Source organism: Meles meles, chromosome 16 (assembly GCF_922984935.1).
Source record: "Meles meles chromosome 16, mMelMel3.1 paternal haplotype, whole genome shotgun sequence".
Taxonomy (NCBI): domain Eukaryota; kingdom Metazoa; phylum Chordata; class Mammalia; order Carnivora; family Mustelidae; genus Meles; species Meles meles.
Window position 1 is genome coordinate 75,467,845 of NC_060081.1, and position 24,276 is coordinate 75,492,120.

The 24,276-nt window shown below is 46.1% G+C and overlaps 1 protein-coding gene across 3 annotated transcripts in view; it reads left to right on the forward strand.

Annotated features, from left to right (window-relative positions):
• DOK5 (docking protein 5) overlaps positions 1-15,658 on the forward strand; it is a 164,002-nt gene extending 148,344 nt beyond the window's left edge. For all 3 annotated transcript variants that reach the window (XM_045981178.1, XM_045981177.1, XM_045981179.1), the window contains 2 exons: positions 683-803; positions 15,169-15,658. In XM_045981178.1, the coding sequence (XP_045837134.1) occupies positions 683-803; positions 15,169-15,233 (186 nt within the window). In that variant the 3' untranslated portion in view covers positions 15,234-15,658. The remainder of the gene's footprint in view (positions 1-682; positions 804-15,168) is intronic.
• The last annotated feature ends 8,618 nt before the right edge of the window (positions 15,659-24,276 follow it).

Below are 24,276 nucleotides of genomic sequence, written 5' to 3' on the forward strand. Positions count from 1 at the left end.
TCAGCTTGAACTGAAAAGAGATAATTGGCTTATGTAATTGAGAAGTCCAGGGCTAGTTTCCAGGTTTAGGTGGGATCCAAGGTCGCCCCCTTTTCTTGGCTGTCTTCTTCTGCGTCAGTCCATGGCCTGGCACGCTCTCCCTTCATTGTTCCAAGGCAGGCTCCCGCCCATCTCCCGTCCCCAGCAACCCCACAGGGAAGCCCTTTCATTCAACGCCGTGTGCATTTGCCGCGAACCTGCCACACACCAGGAGATGTTCTCGACCTAGAGGAGAGAGCACAATGGACCGAACAGACAAAAACCCGTGGCTTACCTCTGTGGGTTCTTTCTTCCACAAAAGTTCTGATACATGTTCCCAGGGATTGTGTCTTAGTGACCTGACTGAGGTCACCAAACCACGCCTAGAATCAGTGGTGAGGCCAGCCCCCTGTACCCAGAGAGACGGAGCTGAACCGGCGGGCGGGAGGTTCTCCGGAGGAAAGTGGACAAGCTGTTGCCAGCAGGGGGAGGAATGGATGCCGCCAAGTGAGCAGAAGCAAGTAGCTGAGCCCCCCCAGGGGGAGATGCCCACCGATGGGCCCCCAGCGGCTGCGAGGTTCTGACTCCCAGCGCTCCGGTTCTCTGCCAAGCCTTTTCCAGCCCCTGGGGTCGCTGACATGTTCCTTTCTCCCCTTCGATGCAGCTCCAGATGAAGATGAGCGAGCGGGCCGCCTCCCTGAGCACCATGGTGCCCTTGCCCCGCAGCGCCTACTGGCAGCACATCCCGCGGCAGCACAGCGCCGGGCAGCTCTGCCGCCTGCAAGGTACGTGGGCGGGGAGGGGCGCGGGGGCCACACGGCGGGGCACATCCTGCATCGTCACCGTGACCTGGGAAAACTGTTTACAGTGCAGATCCCTGGGCCCTCAACTCCACTGAGTTTCTCCATCTTAGGGAAGTGGCTGAGCAAACCACCTTGAGCAGACACCTGCGGAGGGTGTGGGCAGGAAGGGCAGGGGTCCGCGCTGCGAGAAAACAGGCTAGTGCCCTTGGCACCAAAGGCATCGGCATCTTTTGGGAACATGCTAGAAGGCAAATGCACAGGCCCCTTCCGGGATCCTCAAAGTTTCCGGATCAGGAGCTCTGGGGTGGGGGCCAGCCATCTGGGCGTTCATCAAGCCCTCCTGGGGATTCTCGTGAACGCCCACGCTTAGGAACCTGTGCTGTTGGAAAGGGAATCACCAGGCAGGGTCCCGGGTTCTGGTTCTGCGGGGACTCTGAGCAAACCCTAGGAGGCCTGCTTTCCAGAAAAGTGGGCTCAGAAACAGGATGCAGAAGAGCCCATGGTGGGGACAGCAGGAATACTGAGAAAAAAATTTAAATATTTTCTTATCTTTTCAAGTGCTGCTTTTATGGTTTATAGTATGTAAGAACAGCTTGTCCATGTGAATCTTAACTCCAGCGGGGAACGCCTGCTGGAGAACTTTGCAAGATGCCAGAACATAGAAGGGTGTGCGGAGGACGGCACCCTTTCCCGTGTGCAGAAATCTGTCGAATGAATGAGTCTGAGAGCAAGCGAAGGGCCACAGGAAACAGTGGCCTCCGCCATCAAGAGCTCTGCCTGTTCCCTGGTCACTCGGGCTTTCAGCCCTTCCTGGTGGCCATTTCTCCCCCAGAGAGCTTTTCCCGTTCTTTCATTCCCCCCATCCTGGGTCACTCTTGTCATCTCCGGGTCTTACCTTCTGACTCCAAGGTAACCCTCCCAGACTCCCTTACAGCTGGCCCAGGATCTTGACTATGTGTGCTCCTAAGACGAGGGTGCTGGCCGCCCTCTTTAGAGTCCTTCTTCCAGGGCTCCTGTCATCTTGTTTTGTGTGGCCAGTGGCCTCCACTTCCAGGAAGCAGTAAAGCCAAGGAGAATGGGTCTCTCTTGTCCTCCTCATTTCATCCCCCAGCGCCTTGATGCAGTGGCCATGCCCTGAGTCGTTGAGTGAATGTGCACTGAGGGTCCTTACATTCTAGTCCTTGTGACAATATAAGCTCTGTCCCTTAGCAGAGAGGGGAGCACAGGGTGGGTGTGGTTTGCTCCCCAGCGTGTTCAAAAAGTTCTGCAATATTTGAATCACATTATCGGCATTTTTCTCGTAGACGTACCTCCTATACTATGATGCAATTTTATGCAGTCTCCTCTCCTTAAATAGACTCATTTTTGTGAAGAAAATTGTATGCCACTGCCTTTATACTCAGAGCACCTGGCTATGTTTTCTGATATACAATAAGATAAATAGTCATTATCGAAAGTTTAAAGGAAGTACGCATAACATGAATTCACACAAAGCTATTGAATTGCTTTGTAACTGGACTTTCTACACTTACCGAGACGATCTTTACAAAGAAAGTAGGTCTTTCTAGATGGTGCGTGTCAGGCTTGCAAAACAAAGTTGAGAGCCGAAGTGATGTAGGCTTCCTAGGGAGGAAATTGATGTGACCTTAATTCCGGACAGACTGAGTGGTAATTTGCGAAGTCGGTTTGCATCACAGGTGATGCATGGTGGGATTTCCCTGGAACAGCCCGTTTGCAAAGAAGCACCGAAGGGTGGGATAACCTGAACACCTAGGGTATGCAGCAGTTTTAGAATTGATTAGTGAAGATCCCAGAGCTTAAGAATCCTTAGGACGTAGAAGATGGCATGTAAAGGGCATCCTCACCTTCCTCTCCCTAACTAATCTAATAACTATCCTTCACCAAGATGAGACCTTCATCAGAAATGATGAGGCCTAAGGGTCTTATCAGGACCCCAGTGTGTAATAAAACTCTACAAACTCTTTGGGGGCTTCAAAAAAACATCTGTTTAGGTATAGAGAGGATGTTGTGGATACTGTTACACTGTACCCTCCCAGGGTATATATGACTCTTCTGGCGACATCTACCCTGTGATGATTACTGGAAAGGAAACAGCTCTATTTCCAGCATACAGATACTTTTTTTTTTCAAGAAAAACAACAAAATTTGCAAATTTACCTGCACGCATCAAAGCCCATATTATGTGTGGAAGGGCGTGCACAGCTCGCAGGTCCGGGATGGTTGTCAAAGACTAGTAATCCGCTGATTCCAAAATAATAGTAGTAATAAGTGTCTCTCTAAAAGTAGAGCAGAGCTGTACACAGCATCACAGTAAAGAAAGAAATTTGCATCCTTGGAGAAGTTCCATTATTTCTTTTTATCGAAACCAGCATGTCACCCATCAAACAACTCATCAAAATTAAACGTGGGTTTATTCCCTTTACTGTTTTTATTTTGAATTATCCCTACAGCCCATCACTCAAAAGTAATGAGATTACCGTAAAATCAGGTCGAGTTTCTTGGTATAGATTTTTCAAGCGATCCCAGTCACAGCAGTCCCAGAACAGTAATTTGAGGACAGTGATTTCTTAGATTCTAGTGAGATCAATGGCCGTCATCATGAGAACGAATACCACAGATTTTCCGCAGAGCTCTTAGACTCTCAAGCTTTGTATTGATCATCTATAGGGTTTTCAAGATGATTGTGTCCTAGGTTTTGAAGATGATGGTTAAAGCTTCCCTTGGTTGCTCTTTGTCAAATATTATGATCTTCATTGAACATGAATTTGCGTTTGAGTTCTTAGAGTTTCCCTGTTCGGCACACTGATAATACTTGGGGAACACCCGAATATCTTAGACTATCTGTATGCCTGAAAATGGCATGATAATGGTCTCAGAATTATTATTAGGATTTGCTTTCTGTTTGGGACCAGTCATTCCCTCCGATTATTTGCTTCTGCATGAATTTCGTCACCTGTGTCGGTGAATGTGTTTTATTTCGGTATTCGATGCGTACCAGTGTTTACTGAGAAATTCTTCACTGCCCGTTCTGCATAGCTCTCTCTGCATTTGTGTTATCTCGTGGGTCACCTCTGAGTTACCAGTATTCGTTAAGATACAGGCCCACTATGTGGTCTGTGTCGTGCGGGACTCAATTTACCAGTCATTTGTTACCTTAAGGAAAAACAAAAAAAAGTTCTCAGACTACCTAAAATCTTCTTATCAGAGGTGGTCAGTTCCATGACAAATAGGATAAGTTCATCTGTCGATCTGTCTGTGCTGTCTGTCCTCCTCCTTCCCTTCCCCCCACCCTCTGAATAAAGCTGAAACTGGAAGAAAATGAATGACATCATTGCCTGTGTGTGCCTTACACTGAGGTTACGCTGTGCGTGATACCTTGTTGTGATGATGTTTGTGAGTTGTGGTTCCTCTGGCCGGCTCGTTTACCTGGGGGACTTCAGGGGGACTTTTCTAGATGACAGATCTGGAAGCTGACCTTGGAAAGCCCAGAGACCCTTACAGGGGCACTGGTCCCTCTGGTTGGAGAACGGGTCACTTCCTCTCCAAATTTAGTCCCACAGAGCCACCTGCTGGCTAGTTTTGGAATTATTATCTTTTTTTTTTTTTTTTTTAAGATTTTATTTATTTATTTGACAGAGATCACAAGTAGGCAGAGAGACAGGCAGAGAGAGGGGGGGAGGCAGGCTCCCCACTGAGCAGAGAGCCTGATGCGGAGCTCGATCCCAGGACCCTGAGATCATGACCTGAGCCGAAGGCAAAGGCTTAACCCACTGAGCCAAGCAGGCGCCCCGGTTTTGGATTAATTATTTCTGGTGGTGGTGGGAAGAGCTTCTGGCTTTGACACAGCCTGGTATCTGAAGACATGTTTAATTCACCGTCACTGCCTCTCCTGCCCCAGTTCCAGTTTTCATATCGAAATGCCCTTCTAGGATTGAGCACCTACAAAATCAACATGTGGAAAGTTTTTATCGTGAATCCTAGAAGAGACTCAGGAAGGAGAAGCATTTATCGAGTTGGACACTGTATTCACAGGATTCTTTCAGGAGTGCATCGCACAAAATAACCCCAGAGCAGTGGGTTCCCAAGTGGGTTCCCTGGAGTACGAATTCCAGTAGATACGGCCCTTTCCCAGAACAGTAGTGTGGTCCAGTGAGTTTGGGGGAAATGCTCCAGGTTAAGTTAAATTCTCCTTTTGGAGGTTGAGAATGCCAGTCACCGTTTTCAAGGTTTCGAGATGTCCTGCCGTAAAGAATCTGTTTTATCTTTTTTAAACTAGAGCTCTGCAAATTTATTTGCATATGAAACCCTTTCTCTCCTTGTTTTAATCTAAGTAAACCTGGACACACCACTAGCAAAGTGCTAGATTTGTTCCTTACGAGGCACACAAGGCATACTGAATGAGTATCTTTTCTGAAGATAGCCTTTCTTGAAGACCTGCTCAGGGGCGGAAGGAGCCAGCAGCTGTATCCAGCCTCACTGGGGCCCTTCTTAAACTCTGTCACTTCCTTCTCAAAGTTATCCTCTTAGGAATCTTTCTCTTACTCCAAAGGTTCTCCATTGCTTAATATTTCCAGAATCCTTCTACCGGAAGTGCCTTGGAAGACAGTGTCCCTTGTTTAAAAACAAGAAGCAAATAGGCCTCATTTATCAGATTTGACTTCAGATAATTTTAGGAAATCAAAGATTGGCACCACAGGTCTGTGTCACCGTCCCCACGGCATCCCTCATGTTGCCGTATCTGGTTCTCCTGGCAACGCTTTGAGTCGGAAAGAGCAGGACTGTGTTCTCCATTTCCATGAAGGCAGAACTTGAAACCCTTGGAGGTCAAGTTCTTGCTCAAGATCACGGAGCTAGTGGGTGAGGGACTGGTGTTAAAACTCCTTTCTTTCTTTAGCATATATTGTTGTTTTTTTTTTATTCTTTTTTTTTTTAATTTTTTTTTCCATTTTATTTATTTTTTCAGCGTAACAGTATTCATTCTTTTTGCACAACACCCAGTGCTCCATGCAAAACGTGCCCTCCCCATTACCCACCACCTGTTCCCCCAACCTCCCACCATTGATCCTTCAAAACCCTCAGGTTGCCCCAACCTCCCACCCCTGACCCTTCAAAACCCTCAGGTTGTTGTTCAGAGTCCATAGTCTCTTATGGTTCGCCTCGCCTCCCCAATGTCCATAGCCGGCTCCCCCTCTCGCAATCCCACCTCCCCCCAGCAACCCCCAGTTTGTTTTGTGAGATTAAGAGTCATTTATGGTTTGTCTCCCTCCCAATCCCATCTTGTTTCATTTATTCTTCTCCTATCCCCCTACCCCCCCATGTTGCTTCTCCATGTCCTCATATCAGGGAGATCATATGATAGTTGTCTTTCTCCGATTAACTTATTTCACTAAGCATGATACGCTCTAGCTCCATCCACGTCGTCGCAAATGGCAAGATTTCATTTCTTTTGATGGCTGCATAGTATTCCATTGTGTATATATACCACATCTTCTTGATCCATTCATCTGTTGATGGACATCTAGGTTCTTTCCATAGTCTGGCTATTGTAGACATTGCTGCTATAAACATTCGGGTACACGTGCCCCTTCGGATCACTATGTTTGTATCTTTAGGGTAAATACCCAGTAGTGCAATTGCTGGGTCATAGGGTAGTTCTATTTTCAACATTTTGAGGAACCTCCATGCTGTTTTCCAGAGTGGTTGCACCAGCTTGCATTCCCACCAACAGTGGAGGAGGGTTCCCCTTTCTCCACATCCTCGCCAGCATCTGTCATTTCCTGACTTGTTCATTTTAGCCATTCTGACTGGTGTGAGGTGATATCTCATTGTGGTTTTGATTTGTATTTCCCTGATGCCGAGTGACGTGGAGCACTTTTTCATGTGTCTGTTGGCCATCTGGATGTCTTCTTTGCAGAAATGTCTGTTCATGTCCTCTGCCCATTTCTTGATTGGATTGTTTGTTCTTTGGGTGTTGAGTTTGCTAAGTTCCTTATAGATTTTGGATACTAGCCCTTTATCTGATATGTCGTTTGCAAATATCTTCTCCCATTCTGTCAGTTGTCTTTTGGTTTTGTTAACTGTTTCCTTTGCTGTGCAAAAGCTTTTGATCTTGATGAAATCCCAATAGTTCATTTTTGCCCTTGCTTCCCTTGCCTTTGCCGTTGTTCCTAGGAAGATGTTGCTACGGCTGAGGTCGAAGAGGTTGCTGCCTGCATTCTCCTCAAGGATTTTGATGGATTCCTTTCTCACATTGAGGTCCTTCATCCATTTGGAGTCTATTTTCATGTGTGGTGTAAGGAAGTGGTCCAATTTCATTTTTCTGCATGTGGCTGTCCAATTTTCCCAGCACCATTTATTGAAGAGGCTGTCTTTTTTCCATTGGACATTCTTTCCTGCTTTGTCGAAGATTAGTTGACCATAGAGTTGAGGGTCGATTTCTGGGCTCTTTATTCTGTTCCACTGATCTATGTGTCTGTTTTTGTGCCAGTACCATGCTGTCTTGATGATGACAGCTTTGTAATAGAGCTTGAAGTCCGGAATTGTGATGCCACCAACTTTGGCTTTGTTCTTCAATATTCCTTTGGCTATTCGAGGTCTTTTCTGGTTCCATATAAATTTTAGGATTATTTGTTCCATTTCTTTGAAAAAAATGGATGGTATTTTGATAGGGATTGCATTAAATGTGTAGATTGCTTTAGGTAGCATAGACATTTTCACAATATTTAGTCTTCCAATCCAGGAGCATGGAACATTTTTCCATTTTTTTTGTGTCTTCCTCAATTTCTTTCATGAGTACTTTATAATTTTCTGTGTATAGATTCTTAGTCTCTTTGGTTAGGTTTATTCCTAGGTATCTTATAGCTTTGGGTACAATTGTAAATGGGATTGACTCCTTAATTTCTCTTTCTTCAGTCTTGTTGTTGGTGTACAGAAATGCAACTGATTTCTGTGCATTGATTTTATATCCTGACACTTTACTGAATTCCTGTACAAGTTCTAGCAGTTTTGGAGTGGAGTCTTTTGGGTTTTCCACATATAGTATCATATCATCTGCGAAGAGTGATAGTTTGACTTCTTCTTTACCAATTTGGATGCCTTTAATTTCTTTTTGTTGTCTGATTGCTGAGGCTAGGACTTCTAGTACTATGTTGAATAGCAGTGGTGATAATGGACATCCCTGCCGTGTTCCTCACCTTAACGGAAAAGCTTTCAGTTTTTCTCCATTGAGAATGATATTTGCGGTGGGTTTTTCATAGATGGCTTTGATAATATTGAGGTATGTGCCCTCTATCCCTACACTTTGAAGAGTTTTGATCAGGAAGGGATGCTGTACTTTGTCAAATGCTTTTTCAGCATCTATTGAGAGTATCATATGGTTCTTGTTCTTTCTTTTATTAATGTGTTCTATCACATTGATTGATTTGCGGATGTTGAACCAACCCTGCAGCCCTGGAATAAATCCCACTTGATCGTGGTGAATAATCCTTTTAATGTACTGTTGGATCCTATTGGCTAGTATTTTGGCGAGAATTTTTGCGTCTGTGTTCATCAAGGATATTGGTCTGTAGTTCTCTTTTTTGGTGGGATCCTTGTCTGGTTTGGGGATCAAGGTGATGCTGGCCTCATAAAATGAGTTTGGAAGTTTTCCTTCCATTTCTGTTTTTTGGAACAGTTTCAGGAGAATAGGAATTCGTTCTTCTTTAAATGTTTGGTAGAATTCCCCTGGGAAGCCGTCTGGCCCTGGGCTTTTGTTTGTTTGGAGATTTTTGATGACTGTTTCAATCTCCTTACTGGTTATGGGCCTGTTCAGGTTTTCTATTTCTTCCTGGTTCAGTTGTGGTAGTTTATATGTCTCTAGGAATGCATCCATTTCTTCCAGATTGGCCAATTTGTTGGCGTAGAGTTGCTCATAGTATGTTCTTATAATTGTCTGTATTTCTTTGGTGTTAGTTGTGATCTCTCCTCTTTCATTCATGATTTTATTGATTTGGGTCCTTTCTCTTTTCTTTTTGATGAGTCTGGCCAGGGGTTTACCAATCTTATTGATTCTTTCAAAGAACCAGCTCCTAGTTTCATTGATTTTTTCTATTGTTTTTTTGGTTTCTATTTCATTGATTTCTGCTCTGATCTTTATGATTTCTCTTCTCCTGCTGGGTTTAGGGTTTCTTTCTTGTTCTTTCTCCAGCTCCTTTACGCGTAGGGTTAGGTTGTGTACTTGAGACCTTTCTTGTTTCTTGAGAAAGGCTTGTACCGCTATATATTTTCCTCTCAGGACTGCCTTTGCTGTGTCCCACAGATTTTGAACTGTTGTGTTTTCATTATCATTTGTTTCCATGAATTTTTTCAATTCTTCTTTAATTTCCTGGTTAACCCATTCATTCTTTAGAAGGATGCTGTCTAGTCTCCATGTATTTGGGTTCTTTCCAGCTTTCCTCTTGTGATTGAGTTCTAGCTTCAGAGCATTGTGGTCTGAAAATATGCAGGGAATAATCCTAATCTTTTGATACCGGTTGAGACCTGATTTGTGACCCAGGATGTGATCTATTCTGGAGAAGGTTCCATGTGCACTAGAGAAGAATGTGTATTCTGTTGCTTTGGGATGAAATGTTCTGAATATATCTGTGATGTCCATCTGGTCCAGTGTGTCATTTAAGGCCTTTATTTCCTTGTTGATCTTTGGCTTGGATGATCTGTCCATTTCAGTGAGGGGAGTGTTAAAGTCCCCTACTATTATTGTATTATTATTGATGTGTTTCTTTGATTTTGTTATTAATTGGTTGATATAGTTGGCTGCTCCCGCGTTAGGGGCATAGATATTTAAAATGGTTAGATCTTCTTGTTGGACAGACCCTTTGAGTAGGATATAGTGTCCTTCCTCATCTCTTCTTATAGTCTTTGGCTTAAAATCTAATTGATCTGGTATAAGGATTGCCACCCCAGCTTTCTTCTGATGCCCATTAGCATGGTAAATTGTTTTCCACCCCCTCACTTTAAATCTGGAGGTGTCTTCGCGTCTAAAATGAGTTTCTTGTAGGCAACATACTGATGGGTTTTGTTTTTTTATCCATTCTGATACCCTGTGTCTTTTGATTGGGGCATTTAGCCCATTAACATTCAGGGTAACTATTGAGAGATATGAATTTAGTGCCATTATTAGCCTGTAAGGTGACTGTTACTGTATATTGTCTCTGTACCTTTCTGATCTACTACTTTTAGGCTCTCTCTTTGCTTAGAGGACCCCTTTCAATATTTCCTGGAGAGCTGGTTTGGTGTTTGCAAATTCTTTCAGTTTTTGTTTGTCCTGGAAGCTTTTGATCTCTCCTTCTATTTTCAATGATAGCCTAGCTGGATAGAGTATTCTTGGCTGCATGTTTTTCTCGTTGAGTGCTCTGAATATATCATGCCAGCTCTTTCTGGCCTGCCAGGTCTCTGTGGATAAGTCTGCCGCCAATCTAATATTTTTACCATTGTATGTTACAGACTTCTTTTCTCGGGCTGCTTTCAGGATTTTCTCTTTGTCACTAAGACTTGTAAATTTTACTATTAGGTGACGGGGTGTGGACCTATTCTTGTTGACTTTGAGGGGGGTTCTCTGCATCTCCTGGATTTTGATGCTTGTTCCCTTTGCCATATTAGGGAAATTCTCTCCAGTGATTCTCTCCAATAGACCTTCTGCTCCCCTCTCTGTTTCTTCTTCTTCTGGAATCCCAATTATTCTAATGTTGTTTCGTCTTATGGTGTCACTTATCTCTCGAATTCTCCCCTCATGGTCCAGTAGCTGTTTGTCCCTCTTTTGCTCGGCTTCCTTATTCTCTGTCATTTGGTCTTCTATATCACTAATTCTTTCTTCTGCCTCATTGATCCTAGCCGTGAGAGCCTCCATTTTTGATTGCACCTCATTAATAGCTTTTTTGATTTCAACTTGGTTAGATTTTAGTTCTTTAATTTCTCCAGAAAGGGCTTTAATATCTCCAGAGAGGGTTTCTCTAATATCTTCCATGCCTTTTTCGAGCCCGGCTAGAATGTTCAGAATCGTCATTCTGAACTCTTGATCTGACATATTACCCATGTCTGTGTTAATTAGTCCCTAGCCTTCGGTACTGTCTCTTGTTCTTTTGTTTGTGGTGATTTTTTCCGCCTTGTCATTTTGTCCAGATAAGAGGATATGAAGGAGCAAATAAACTACTAAAAGGGTGGCAAAGACCCCGGAAAAATGCGCTGTAACCAAATCAGAAGAGACCCCAAATTGTGGGGGGGGAAAAGGGGACAAAAACAGGTTCTGAAAAAAAAAGAAAAAAAAAAAAAGAAAAAAATTTAAAAAATAAAACAAATAAAAAATATAAAAAAGAAAGAAAAAAATATATATTTAGATGAACTAGTCAAAAAACGTTAAAAAAGAAAAGGGTAAAAGTTTTAAAAAATTTAGCAGGAGAAGAAAAAAGAAAAAAGAAAAAAAATTGAAAAAAGAAAAGAAAATTGAAGTAGCCGCAAGACTAAAGAATCATGGGGAGAAAGCCATGAGTTCCGTGCTTTGCTTTCTCCTCCTCTGGAATTGCTCTGCTGTCTTAGGAATTGAATCTGCTTTCTCCTTGATAGATGAACTTCGTCCTGGCTGGATATTTTGTTGATCTTCTGGGGGAGGGGCCTGTTGTAGTGACTCTCAAGTGTCTTTGCCCGAGGCGGGATTGCACCGCCCTTACCGGCGGCCGGACTAAGTAATCGGCTCGGGTTCGCTTTTGGGAGCTTCTGTTCCCTGAACGCTTTCCGTAGAGTTCCGGAGGACGGGAATGAAAATGGCGGCCTCCCAGTCTCTAGCCCGGAGGAGCCAAGAGCCTGGGGCCCCACTCCTCAGTGCGCCCCCAGAGGACAGCACCCAATCACTCCCGTATCCCCAGCCTCTAGCCGCGCTCCGAGCTCACCCAGCCCGCGACCAGTTCAAGGTAACCCCGAGCTGAGAGTTCAGTCCTCGGCTCTGTCTCTGCAGCCGGCTTCTCCGTTCTAATACCTGCGAGCTCTCCGACACTCCGACACCCCCGATCCTTCTGTGACCCTGCGGGGCCTGGGGCCACGCTGGCCCCGCGTGGGCTTCACCCCGGTTTAGCCCCTGGAGCAATGTCCCTCAGTGGAACAGACTTTTAAAAGTCCTGATTTTGTGCTCCGTTCCTCCGCCGCTTGCCGGGAGCCGGCCCCTCCCCCCGCGGTCTATCTTCCCGTCGTTTTAGATTCACTTCTCCGCCAGTCCTACCTTTCAGAAAGTGGTTGATTTTCTGTTTCTGGAGTTGCTGTTCTTCTTCTCTTCGCTCTCCCGTTGGATTTGTAGGTGTTTGCAATGTTTAGATAAGCTATCGAGCTGATCTCCTGCTACCTGATGTAGTCTCAGGCTGCTACTTCTCCGCCATCTTGACTCCTCCCTCTTTAGCATATATTCTTACCTGTGAGAAACAATTCCGCCACCATGGCTGTTTCAAAGGCACGTGTCATAGAAAGAAAACAACCGCTCCAGAGGGCTGGTTCCAGCTGGTGCAATTTGCATATTCATTTTAACGATGGTAGATTCCCAGAAGCAAGTGGCTACTTCAGAGACATCAACGCTGGTTTTTCAATATTAATTCTAACGCGGCCACGTACATGGTGTGTGCTTCGGTGGAGAGAGAAGAGGTTAAGACGTGAGCAAATGTGAAAGGGTAACAGAGAAATGAAAGTCTCAAACTCTCACAGCTGTCAGGATCGGGGAGGACATGCAAGCAGTGAAATAGGGCACGGGCGGGTGTGGTGGGTGCCCCAGGGGCCCTGGGGCAGGAGACAGAACAAGAGAACAGGGAGATCCATACCTTTATGGAAGTGTGGAGTTATTTAATGATTGATCATCAGTTCTAAACATTTTATGACCCGTGCAGGCCAGAGAAGAGGTCTGAGCCCAGACGGGGTCCACAGGCTGGTCCCAGCTCATGACCCTTGGTGAGCTGCAAAATGACCAAAAATGGTCATTCTGTCCATTTCCTGGCTTTAAGCTAACAGTAGCACTGACGCCAAGCCAGAAAGATTCCGTTGGCCAGCGTGATGATCGAGGTTGCTGGATTCCCCTCCGATGTCGCCCCAAGTGAATTCGATCACTTTTCTCACAAACTTAGAATCTAGATGAAGGTTCGGAAAGGGCTTTGTTCTTGACCGAAGACTTGGGTTTTGCCTCAATAATGTTTGTACACAGTGTACTTCGCATGGGAATTTTTACCCAACTGTAATAAAGGTGTATGGGATATTTACCTGTCGTCCCCAAATTCATTAAATCATCCCTGCAGCCAACACGGGGCTCGAACCCATGACTCCTGGGTCAAGAGTCAGGTGTTCTACCGACTGAGCCCGCCAGACGCCCCTTGTGGCGTTCAAATTCGTTAATACAATTTCTCAGTGTTACAGCGTGTGTGTATGTGGTGGAAACAGTCTAGGATCTGTGTTCAGACTGGTGAGGAGGTTGGAAGAAATGATTTCTGTGATTTCGGACATCTTACTATTCGCGCTTCTCTACTAATAATCTCTGCTCTTGCGCACCAGTGACTGCCTGACTAAGTCTAGAATTTCCCTGTGGTTCTGTGTTGAGGCTTGCAAATATCCAAATCCATGATTTCTTATGTCAGGAAGGGTCTTGACAGGTCTCACGGAGCGCAGGGCTGGTTGTGAGAAGGTAACAGAGGTTAAACTAAGCCATATGCCCCCACGCAGCTTTTTGCTTGGTTCCCGGTTTAAAAACATCATTGGCATGGGATTGGGAGGGAGACAAACCATAAATGACTCTTAATCTCACAAAACAAACTGGGGGTTGCTGGGGGGAGGTGGGATTGGGGGAGGGGGAGCGGGCTATGGACATTGGGGAGGGGAGGCGAACCATAAGAGACTATGGACTCTGAAAAACAACCTGAGGGTTTTGAAGGGTCAGGGGTGGGAGGTTGGGGGAACAGGTGGTGGGTGATGGGGAGGGCACGTTTTGCATGGAGCACTGGGTGTTGTGCAAAAAGAATGAATACTGTTACGCTGAAAAAATAAATAAAAAGGGAAAAAAAAATTATAAAAAAAAAAAAAAAAAAAAAACATCATTGGCTCGAACTCGTTCCCGTGGCACAGCCCTATCGCTGCCGTACGCAGGTTTGACCCACACGTGTGGTTACCAGACACACCGCTCTCGGGGGACCCTGCCTGGCTCAGTCTGGGAAGCGTCTGCCTTCGGTTCAGGTCATGATCCCCCGGCTCCTGGGTGGAGTCCCGGGTTGCTCTCCCTCCTCCGTGGGGAGCCTGCTTCCCCCTCCCCTTCTGGCTGCTGCTGCCCTTCCTGGGGCTCGCTCTCTCTGTGTCAAATCAATCAATCAGTCAGTCAATAAACACACACACACACACACACACACACACACACACACACACCCCTAACTTACTTACTTAAAAAAAATCTTTTTTTTTTTTTTTTAAAGAAAGAAAGAAAAAACGTGCTGTGTTCAGTTGTGCTGGTTTCGCTCTGCCCCCTTCTGAGAACTCCCAGAGCCGCCAGCGCGGATTCCCGGGCTTGTGGCAAACCCCGGCCAGCAGGTGGCAGTAAAACCCCTCGTAGAAAATCCAGCTCCCTGTCCACGGGGATGGGCCGGGCCAGCCAGGGCCTGGGACCCAATGCAGTCCACTGCGTTTGTGAACCAAGTTTTGCTGGAGCGTCCATGCCCCTTCGTCCTGCATTCCCTGTGGTTGCTCTCACGGGGCGGGCAGCGGACTTGAGTTGCAGTGAGACCGAATGGTCCGCAAAATTTAAAATATCTAGTATCTGGCCCCTTATAGACGAAGTGTGCCCGGCCCTTGCCTTGTCTCCCGGAGGCTGCTAACACGGGCCCTCGGTGTTGCCTTCCACATGTCGTCAGTTGTCTTGGCTTGGAGCCTAAGCCCGAAATAATAACGCCTCTGTGGGCTTTAGGGAGTCCTTGCAACAAAATTTCCTAAGTGTAAACAGAATGTTGCCTTCTTTCTAGTCGGGTTTCCAGAGAGTGTGCTAGACAAAAGTTTTCACGGTATGATTCCTTCTCCTTCCCCTTCAATATCCTGAACATGGGAGTTGATGAAGAGAAAAAATTAAGGAGGGAAGTAGCGGCTAGTGGTCGGATCGTAGTTCAGCGCAAAGACCCCGTGCCAATGACATGTTAATTGCGTTGTCTCTCCTGACCCTTATCTGCATCTCACTGTGATCCTGTGTTGCCTGTTCCTTATGTCTGTGCTGTAGAAACCTGTTGCTAGCTAGTTTGATGGCGTGCTTTCTTGAAAGATAACTGCTGGTTTTAACTTCTTTTTGGAAAAGATGTCTCCAGCCCTCTGAAGCTTCATCGCACAGAGACTTTCCCTGCCTACGGATCCGAGCACTGACAGATGCTGTGGAGCGCGGAGCATCGTGTGATACACCTGTGATGTGTCGGCCGCGGCAGACCCACCCGGAGGCCACAGGATGACAGCGAGGGGAGCCATGAAGGGAAGAGCCTGGGAGTCCTGGCTAATTGGGCGGTCATTGGGAAACTGCAATGCAATATTTGTCTTTTTCTTTTAAAAACAACAACAACAACAAAAATCTTAGCGTGATTGAAACATGCTCTGTAGATACCGACTTTTTGTTCCCTCTTTTACAGCTGGACAGAAAGGAGTCAATGCCACAGAATGATTTTCTATTGTAGATACCGTGTCCCTTGCACTTCTCTGAATCTGTCCTTTTGTGGATTCTTGTGATTTTTCCTTCTGAGTGTTTCAATTGTATGACAGTTGGTACTGATAATAAAATGGCTCTTCATTATCTGTTATCCGTTGATACCGTATTCCTCCGTTGTTAATATTATGGTTCTGGTTAACTACTAGAAGTTATTTTTTATGATGTCACCAATTAGTTAAATCAGTGCTTTGACTGACTCTTACCTATTAGGTGAAGAAATAACCTCCAAGGACCCTTTAGTCTTCTTTTCAGGGTTACAGTTTTGCTCTCACACCATCTTCCTCCTACCCCCTACCTTCCTTTTTTTAAAGCCTTTGTTTTGTTTGGAGTCCCTCCATAAAACATTTTAAAATAAATGAGCATTCTTTACCCCCATGTTCTCCGGGTTCTGGTGATCTGGTTTTCTCTTCCATCTTTGGTGTTTATGAGGGTACGTGGATATCCTCTTTATGAGCCAGGAGCCCGTCTGGCATTGCCCTTGATGTCAGTGCGACTGTTTACGCATCTGCCTGCTTACTCATTCAGCTGGTCTCTTCTGAGCATCTTCTCGTTCCAGACACGTTGCTAGATAGAATCCGGGATGGAGGGATGAGGAGACGCAGACCTGTCACGTCAGGTGCAGAGGAGTATGACAGGGAAACAAAGTTGCAGTTATAATAGAGAGTGACATCGGCTAAATGGGTCTCCAGTGGCCATGTGCCTCTGAAGAGGCAGTGAGTCTGTGCCCCAGGCTTTCCCGCTAGGAACTGCCAGATGGAAATTCAATCTTGGGAGGTTCCGAGGCTAGAATGGCTATGGCTTTGGAGGAAGCAGGGATGGTGTGTGTCTCGGTCACTACCCTATTGTCCGTAGTGTTCCCTGATACAGTATAGGGCATGGGGTTAAATCTGATACAAAAATGAATAAGTTTTTAGTGTAAGTATATCCCAAATATTGCTTGGGATATAAATATACTAAAAGTTGTTCATTGTATATCTCAGATTGAAATTTGATGGGATGATCTGTATTTTTCTTTGCTAAATCTGGCAGTCCTATTTCCCAGGCTCTAGACCTGTGCCTTACACATAGCTCATGCTTGAAAAATATGTGATAATTGAATGGAGAGATGAATCAACTCTTATCCTGGGGATAGAATTCCTCCCCTAAGGGGAGGCAAGTTAATGTTGATTGTGTAGTTTCTCAGTGCCAGACACTGAGCTAAGTCCTCTAAAATTATCATTTTTCCCCAGAAAAATCTATCCTGTATTTTTTAGAGAAAAAGTGAATTTTACTCAGCACCAAGCAAGGGCCATAAAAAGGTTCATTTTCATTTGTGCTCCTTCCCAAAAGTGCATAATATCTCAAATTGGAGACTGACCAATGAGACCCCAATGGACCTGCTAAAATCCAGGTCTGCCTAGTGAAAATCCCGGTTGGATCTGAGTTAGTTGGGGTTTGTCTCGGAAGTGGAGAAAAATCGGGGGGAAGGAGGGTTAAATTCAGCTAAGAATTAGCAGATTAGGGACACATAAATGACACAGTGAATGCCTTTGTGTTCTCTGGGTTCTGGGTAGCTGCCTTGCACATTATGTTAGTTCTTCCTTCTTTTCTCAGGTGTATTCAGGTTCATCTTCTAGAAATCTGGTCCACACCCTTTTGACTAGTCCTTCACTCTGTTGTCCTAACTCTAGCTGGCTCTTGTTCTTTTTTCTGTCTCTTCTAAAACTGTCTCATAAGAGGTTCTCCCTGGTTCCCGGCGCCTTGGCTGCCAACATGGGGGCTCACCATGAAGAAGGAGATAAAGAGAATGGAATTAAAGAAATAATCATAATTTTAATGAAGTCAGAGTTGCTGAAGCAAGTCTAAACCTAATGAGCGTGTAAAGAAATGTTGCTGAATGTAGTAAACTACACAGCAGAACCTCCTTTAGGATTTTTAAAAACTGAAACCGATCAACCAAAAAAGAGAGTTTTACTCGGTTTCCTGGTGGGTTTTTTTATTTATTGTCAAGTGCTATTCTAAGTGGTTTCCCTGTGTGATCTTACTTAATCCCCACAACGGGTCCATCAGGTTAAGTATAATTCTTGGTTCCATTTTATGCATGGGAAAACTGAGGTTTAAGGAGCCTGGATAATCTAAAGAATATGCCCAAGATCTCTTAGCTTTGTTGGAAGTTCAACAGAGGCACATTAATGTTCTCAAGTTTCTTTGAGCAAAAATTGTCTGAATGGGGCAGACTAAAGACGGCGAGGCAGACAGACGCCGGGGAGAGGTCCTCACAGAGCAGATGAGGAAGCAAAGGAAGGAAATCATCTGGTCGACTCTAGTTTAACTGCCTGTTTTATTTCAGAAAGTCTCGTGACTGGTTGTGCTTGAGTTGTTTTCTAGGATGCCCACGCATCGACTCCGGCTTACGTTTTGGCTTACTTAGTCGAGACCGCTGGCTCATTTGCCCCAACCCCATCCTTGTTTAATTACTTTAATGTCTACTAAATGGCAGACTCACGCTGGAACCCAGACCATCTGATTCCTGAGCCTGTTATATCAAGCCCTGCCACGTGCTGCCTTAGGGGGCAGCATACTTTCCTCCAAAGGGTGAGAATATAAATATTTTAGGCCTGTGGTCCCTGTTTCTGCTGAATTGCAAAAGCCGTCATAGACGGTACCTAAGCCGATAGGCTCGGCCGTGTGCCAATAAAACTTTATTTACAAAAACGAGTGGCAGGCCAGATCTGCCCACTCTGTGGTTGCCAGCCCCTATCTAAATCGTAAGAACCTCAAATCCTCCCATTTAGTAGTTTCAGGTTTGGAACCAAAAACCATGAGAAATTTAAACACCATAATCTTGGGCCTTAAATAAAGGGAAATTTATTTATTATAATTTATTTATTATTATTTCCCTTAATAAAGGGAAATGATTCTTGTTTGTCTTTTTCTAATCTCTAACCCAAGTGGTGACCATGCAATGTAAGAAAAGGGGGAGGTTTCCAAAGCCGTGTGAATTTGTACACGATTCAAACCATATTTGAAAGCCCTCGTGCCAACAGTGGAAATGACGCTACAGAATTCTTCTTAGATGTAGTTGTTGTTTCTGCTAGAAAAACTTTTTTTTTTTTTTGGTGGGACGTGAGGTGGGGGGGTGGTGAGTAAAGTGTATGTTCTGTGCGTCCCCTTCGCAGGCAGGGCCAGTGCTATAAAGATTGTTACTCAGGGGACGCCTGGGTGGCTCAGTGGGTTAAGCCGCTGCCTTCAGCTCAGGTCATGACCCCGGGGTCCTGGGATTGAGTCCCACGTTGGGCTCCTTCCTCAGCGGGGAGCCTGCTTCTCTCTCTGCCTCTGTCTGCCTGTGCACACACGCTCGCTCTCCCTCTCTCTCTCCGCGACAAATACATAAATAAATAAAATAAATAAATAAATAAAATCTTAAAAAAAAAAAAAGATCTTGACTCAGTTTGAGTCCCAATTAATGTAGTGGTTATTAAAATGCTTTTTAGGGTAAGACTGTCTGGGTTTCTGAAAATCATTCATGCATTTACCAAGTACTGATTCAGTATCATGTGCCAGGCTCTGTGTGGGAGTTCCCAGGAACTGTTTGGGTCCACTTGTATGTGGGGTTTTTTTTTTCATAAATCCAGTATCGTAAATGTATTTTCTCCTAATAATCTTCTTGCCGTTTTCTGATTATAAGACCGTAATGTATAATGCACGCAACTTGCAGAACGTGTGTGAGTCCGCTGTGCGGTCGGAAAGACTCGCAGTCAACGGTAGGCTGTTGCTAGTTGTTTTATAAGCTAAGGGGAAGCTATCGCGACCTGAGAAGTTGTTCTCAGGTTTTCGACTGAGCAGGAGTCAGTGTGCCTTTCCCTTGTGTTGCCCGAGGGTCACCTGTGTTAACACAATCTTCTCTCCAGTCCCAGCAAAAAAACCCACATCCATTCTCCGATTCCCATTAAGACTGCTGGCTTAATACTTTGCATTCGTATTGAGGTTTTAAGTTCTTTGGTTAAATATTGGCGGTAAGTCGGCCCCTCTTTTTTTTTTTTTTTTTAAGATTTTATTTATTTATTTAACAGAGAGAGGGATCACAAGTAGGCAGAGCAGCAGGCAGAGAGAAAGGGGGAAGCAGGCTCCCTGCTGAGCAGAGAGCCCGACGCGGGGCTCGATCCCAGGACCCTGAGGTCATGACCTGAACCGAAGGCAGAGGCTTAACCCACTGAGCCACCCAGGCGCCCCAGTCTGCCCCTCTTCTGGTGAAAGTCAGCAGTTGGCTGATTTCAGAGTAAACCATTGGCTGAATCTGTGATGATTTGGCTCAGCCAAGGCAGGACCCTGTGATAACCATTTACCTACAGTTGTGCTGAATAGGATGGAACTGCCCACATTCTGCTCTCTGAGCCTGTAGTTCTCAAGTGTTGGTAGAAGATACTCCTTCCGTGGATCTGGGACGGGGTGGGGGGGAGCCCATGATTCTGCATTTTCAGTCCGTGTGTCTAGGTAATTCCGGGACAGGTGGTGTAAAATCCCATCTTAAACCTTGAGAAGATAGAAACGGAGAGTTCTCACCCCTGAGATCTGGCCACTAGAGGCAGTCAGCAAGGTGTTCTCAACCAGGACATCCAGGACATCGCCAGGAAGTCAGCAGGAGGAGCTGGGAGGCCAGGTGATGGGGAAACTGAGGCACCTGGTACAACAGTAATTGTGCGTGGGGGCTGCCCACGAGAGGAGAGGCATGTTGGGGCCGCAGCTCTGGAAGTGGGCTCCCACGTGGCCTCTGCAGGGCCTCAGCAGTATTTTCTTTGTTGCTTTAACAACTAACAAGGAGACTCGGTTTGACCTTCTTTGTTGCTCTAAGATGTACCAGGTCTTCCTGCACTGTTCTTTTTCATGGGAAACCGTCAGCCAAGAGCGACTCTCGAAAAGCAAAGCGCAGGCTGGAAAGACCAGCAGGGAGAGGAAGGAGCCAGAGTCCGGTTGCTACTGTTAACGACTCAGGACTCCACGTGCGCTGAGCCACTCGCCAACCAGCCTCCCGGCCCTGCTCCTGCCCCAGGCTCTCCCAGCCTTACTGCAAGAGCCTCGTTCTTTGTTTGGCCTTTGGTGCGACTGCATTTCCCTCTTCTGGAGAGCAGGAGCTGTTCGAGCCGACTGAAGAGACTGGAGGTGGGTCAGGAACAGTATTTTTGGTCTGAGTTTTGGCAGACGGACCACTCCGCTTTGTGTCTCTGTATTAACATGTTGTGTTTATTTGCTTGTTTTCCCTGGAAACCCCAAGAGGCAAAGAACCGTTTTCAATCATTCGTCTTTTCAGTAGGTAGTTACCCTTCTTGGGCCCAATTGATGTGGTGCGTGGGGAAGCCCTCTTTAGAAAGGGTCTGCAAACTGGCCAAAGTTGACCTACTCCCTGCCTTTTTTTTCTTTTTTCTTTTTAAGATTTTATTTATTTGAGAGAGGGCATGAGCAGAGGTGAGGAGAGGGAGAAGCCGACTCCTGCTGAGCAGAGTGCCTGGCATGGGGATGGATGACCTGGGATCATTACCTGAGCCAAAGGCAGAGGCTTAACTGACTGAGCCACCCAGGTGCCCCTATTCCCTGCTTTGTAAATAAAGTTTTATTGGCAGAGGGCCATGCCTATTGGTTTATGTATCATCCATGTCTGCTTTGGTGGGACACCTGTAGACCTGAGAGGCTGTGACAGGGCCATATGCCCTCTGCAGGAAAGGCTTGGTGGGTCCTGCTCCGTGTGAGCCCTGCTGTCCCCCTGCTGTCCCCCCGCTGATGGCTAGGATCCCTGCTACTGCACATGTCTCCCATCTTCAGCGTTACCTGTGAAACAAATGTTCTTCATGGTCGGGAATCCTCAGCCCTCCCCCAGGAGGACCTGCTCCCTCCCATGGCAGAGGTCATTGTTTCTGCAGTTCCACTGGCCTCGAAAAATCTTACCTTCTTCCACTCTTGCAAAACGGACCCTTCGGACTTCCACTCAAACACCAGGTTGTCGGAGTTCCTTCCTGAGACCCCCCCCAAACCGGACGAAGTGTCCCATCCTAAGCTTTTGTGAAGGCTTCGTGCAGAGCACGCATTGTGGTTCAAGATGACATTTTCCCGTGGTTGTTGGGTTGTCGGCCTTTTCCGTGCTTCTCAAGCTCCCTGAGAGCAGGTGTTATATGTCTGTTTGGCATAGCTTTGTACCCCTGGCACCAGACAAAATACCCAGTGAATTTCGTGGGTGCTCAATAAATACTCATTTTGTAAATCAATGGAAGGTGAGTCCCCGACAGATGCGGCATTAAATCACGGGGGGCATGATCTGGGTTCTGCCTCCGCTGAGTGGTCTTGCTCTTACAGAGAAGTCGGTGCCAGGGAGCTCCGACATTTCTGGAACTCGGGTGTGCTGATCAACATCCTTACATCGTCCCTGTGAGGCAACCCCCCCGCCCCGCTCCCTATTTTATGATGCACTGAGCCTTGAAGCAACTTGCCCCCAGCACAGCCCCTAACTCCAGTTTCCATACACTTTACTTCTGCACTTGCGTTTCCCAAACTGTGTGCTAAGGTGCCCTGGGGTGCCGCACTGCACTCACACCGGTGCCGCGGGGGTTTAGCCGAGTGTTTGCAGGAGAGAGTGCTCTTCGCCTCTACTGGACCCGTGGGAGCTCCTGCCGGCGAGAGGCTATTCCCTGCCCACATTCGATCACAGTAAATTCACTTCTGTGGTAAGTTTTCTGAAGCTGGGTTTTGGGTACTTGCTCTGGATAAAAAGCAGAAGTGCTTTAGCAAGGAAAGGAGTTGGACACGGCACAATAGAAGGGTGACCAGTAAAACTCATGCTAATAACTTAGACTTTTAATTGTTCTAACGATGATGTTCATAGCAAGTGAGAAACACGGGGACGCGTGAGGAAGAGCTTGGGAGAAAGGAAGACCGCTGACATTTCAGTTCCTTAACCCGCACTTCTTTCCTTCCTGCTTTTGCACGAGGAGCTCTGCATTTTCGTTTTATACCTGGTCCCATGGACTTTGTGGCCGGTCCTGTGCAGAAGTCGCTCCTCGAAGAAAGGGCGAGGTGAGCAGGACGGCAGATTACATTCTGGTGTTTTTTTGGGCGTCTCTCCTGCTTCCACGGGAGGCTCCCACCCAGAAACTGGTGCTCGCCTTTTTAACTTTCCAGTGCAGTCATTTGATAACTGACCTCTATTGAAGCCACGGGGCACAGTTACTATTTTGATCGAATGCCCCAAGCCAGTCACAGTGACTGCCCCCTTGCTAAATACTGTAGAATTATTTTCCTCATCACTGAATTCCTTTTAAAGTTGTACCTTCATAACAAAGAAAGAAAGAGAAGCATTTGGTTATCAAAGGAAGCCAGCCCCCAAATTTACTTTCCTTCAGCTGTCATGCAAATCAGGAGCCAAAGGCCTAGCTGGAAGGCTTTGAAGATAAAGATCACAGTGCCTTCCAGAGAGGCTTCAATAGGGTTTCTGATGATCCTATGATACACTTGGAGAAGGAAGAAAAGAGGGGAGAACAATAGGGAGAACTGGGCTCTGAAGTCCTAAAAGCCCAGTGCCTCTTTCTGGTCCTTCCCTTGCCTGGGGGAAATGGCAGTTAATCGGGAAGGGGTCAGACAGGGCTAGACCAGGATTTCCCCAAGGGCATTCCAAGAGATGCCAATTCAGGTTCCTAGAGGGGGATTGTGGGAGGGGGTGCGGTTTTGGCCTTTGGTGAATTTTTGATTAATTCAGAGTCAAACCAGTTTTTTTGTTGTTGTTTTTGTTTGTTTTTTTGTTTATTTTTTTTTCATTTGCGGACTTCTTGAAGGCAGACGTTGAGTAAATGCAGTGTAATGATCTAGAGTCGGCCATATGAGGCAGAATGTTCATTGGACTGGACTTAACACCAGTTAGGTTGTTGGTGGCACGGAATCAGCAGCTTTCAGTGACAAAAGTAGGTGAAGGCCGGTCTGCTCACTCTCACCCACGGCCATGGGATAGCCATTTACAATGGAGTTGCCCCAAATCTTCAAACACCTGCTAACAGTAATGAGCCATCAGGTACAGAAACAGTGATGTGGACTGAGGGCTGAACTCCCTGTGTTTTCAGATGTTCTGATTGTGGTGAAGATTTCACTGAGGCAGGGTCGCCTGGGTGGCTCAGTGGGTTAAGCCTCTGCCTTCGGCTCAGATCATGATCTCAGAGTTCTGGAATCGAGCCCCACATCAGGCTCTCTGCTCAGCAGGGAGTCTGCTTCCCCCTCTTTCTCTGCCTGCCTCTCTGACTACTTGTGATCTCTCTGTCTGTCAAATAAATAAATAAAATCTTAAAAAAAAAAAAAAAAAGATTTCCCTGAGGCAGATGGGACCATATTCCAGCCCCAAGACTGAGCTAAGGTTCCGGTGGGAGGTGGGAGAGTCTGCCGACTGTCACTCGAAGGGAGGACCTGTCGGAAATCCTAAGGTCTGCAGGAGACTTACTCCCTCATTCTGAAAGAGATCGGAATGTCTATAGCTTTCCAGTGTCCCTGGATTTGTGGACACCCCTTTATTCAGCTAGAAAAACCACTTCTGGGACACCTGGGTGGCTCAGTGGGTTAAAGCCTCTGCCTTTGACTCAGGTCATGATCCCAGGGTCCCCGGGTCGAGCCCTGCACCTGCACCGGGCTCTCTGCTGAGCGGGCAGCCTGCTTTAACCACCCCCCTACCCGCCCCCCCCACTCCCCCGCCGGCCTCTCTGC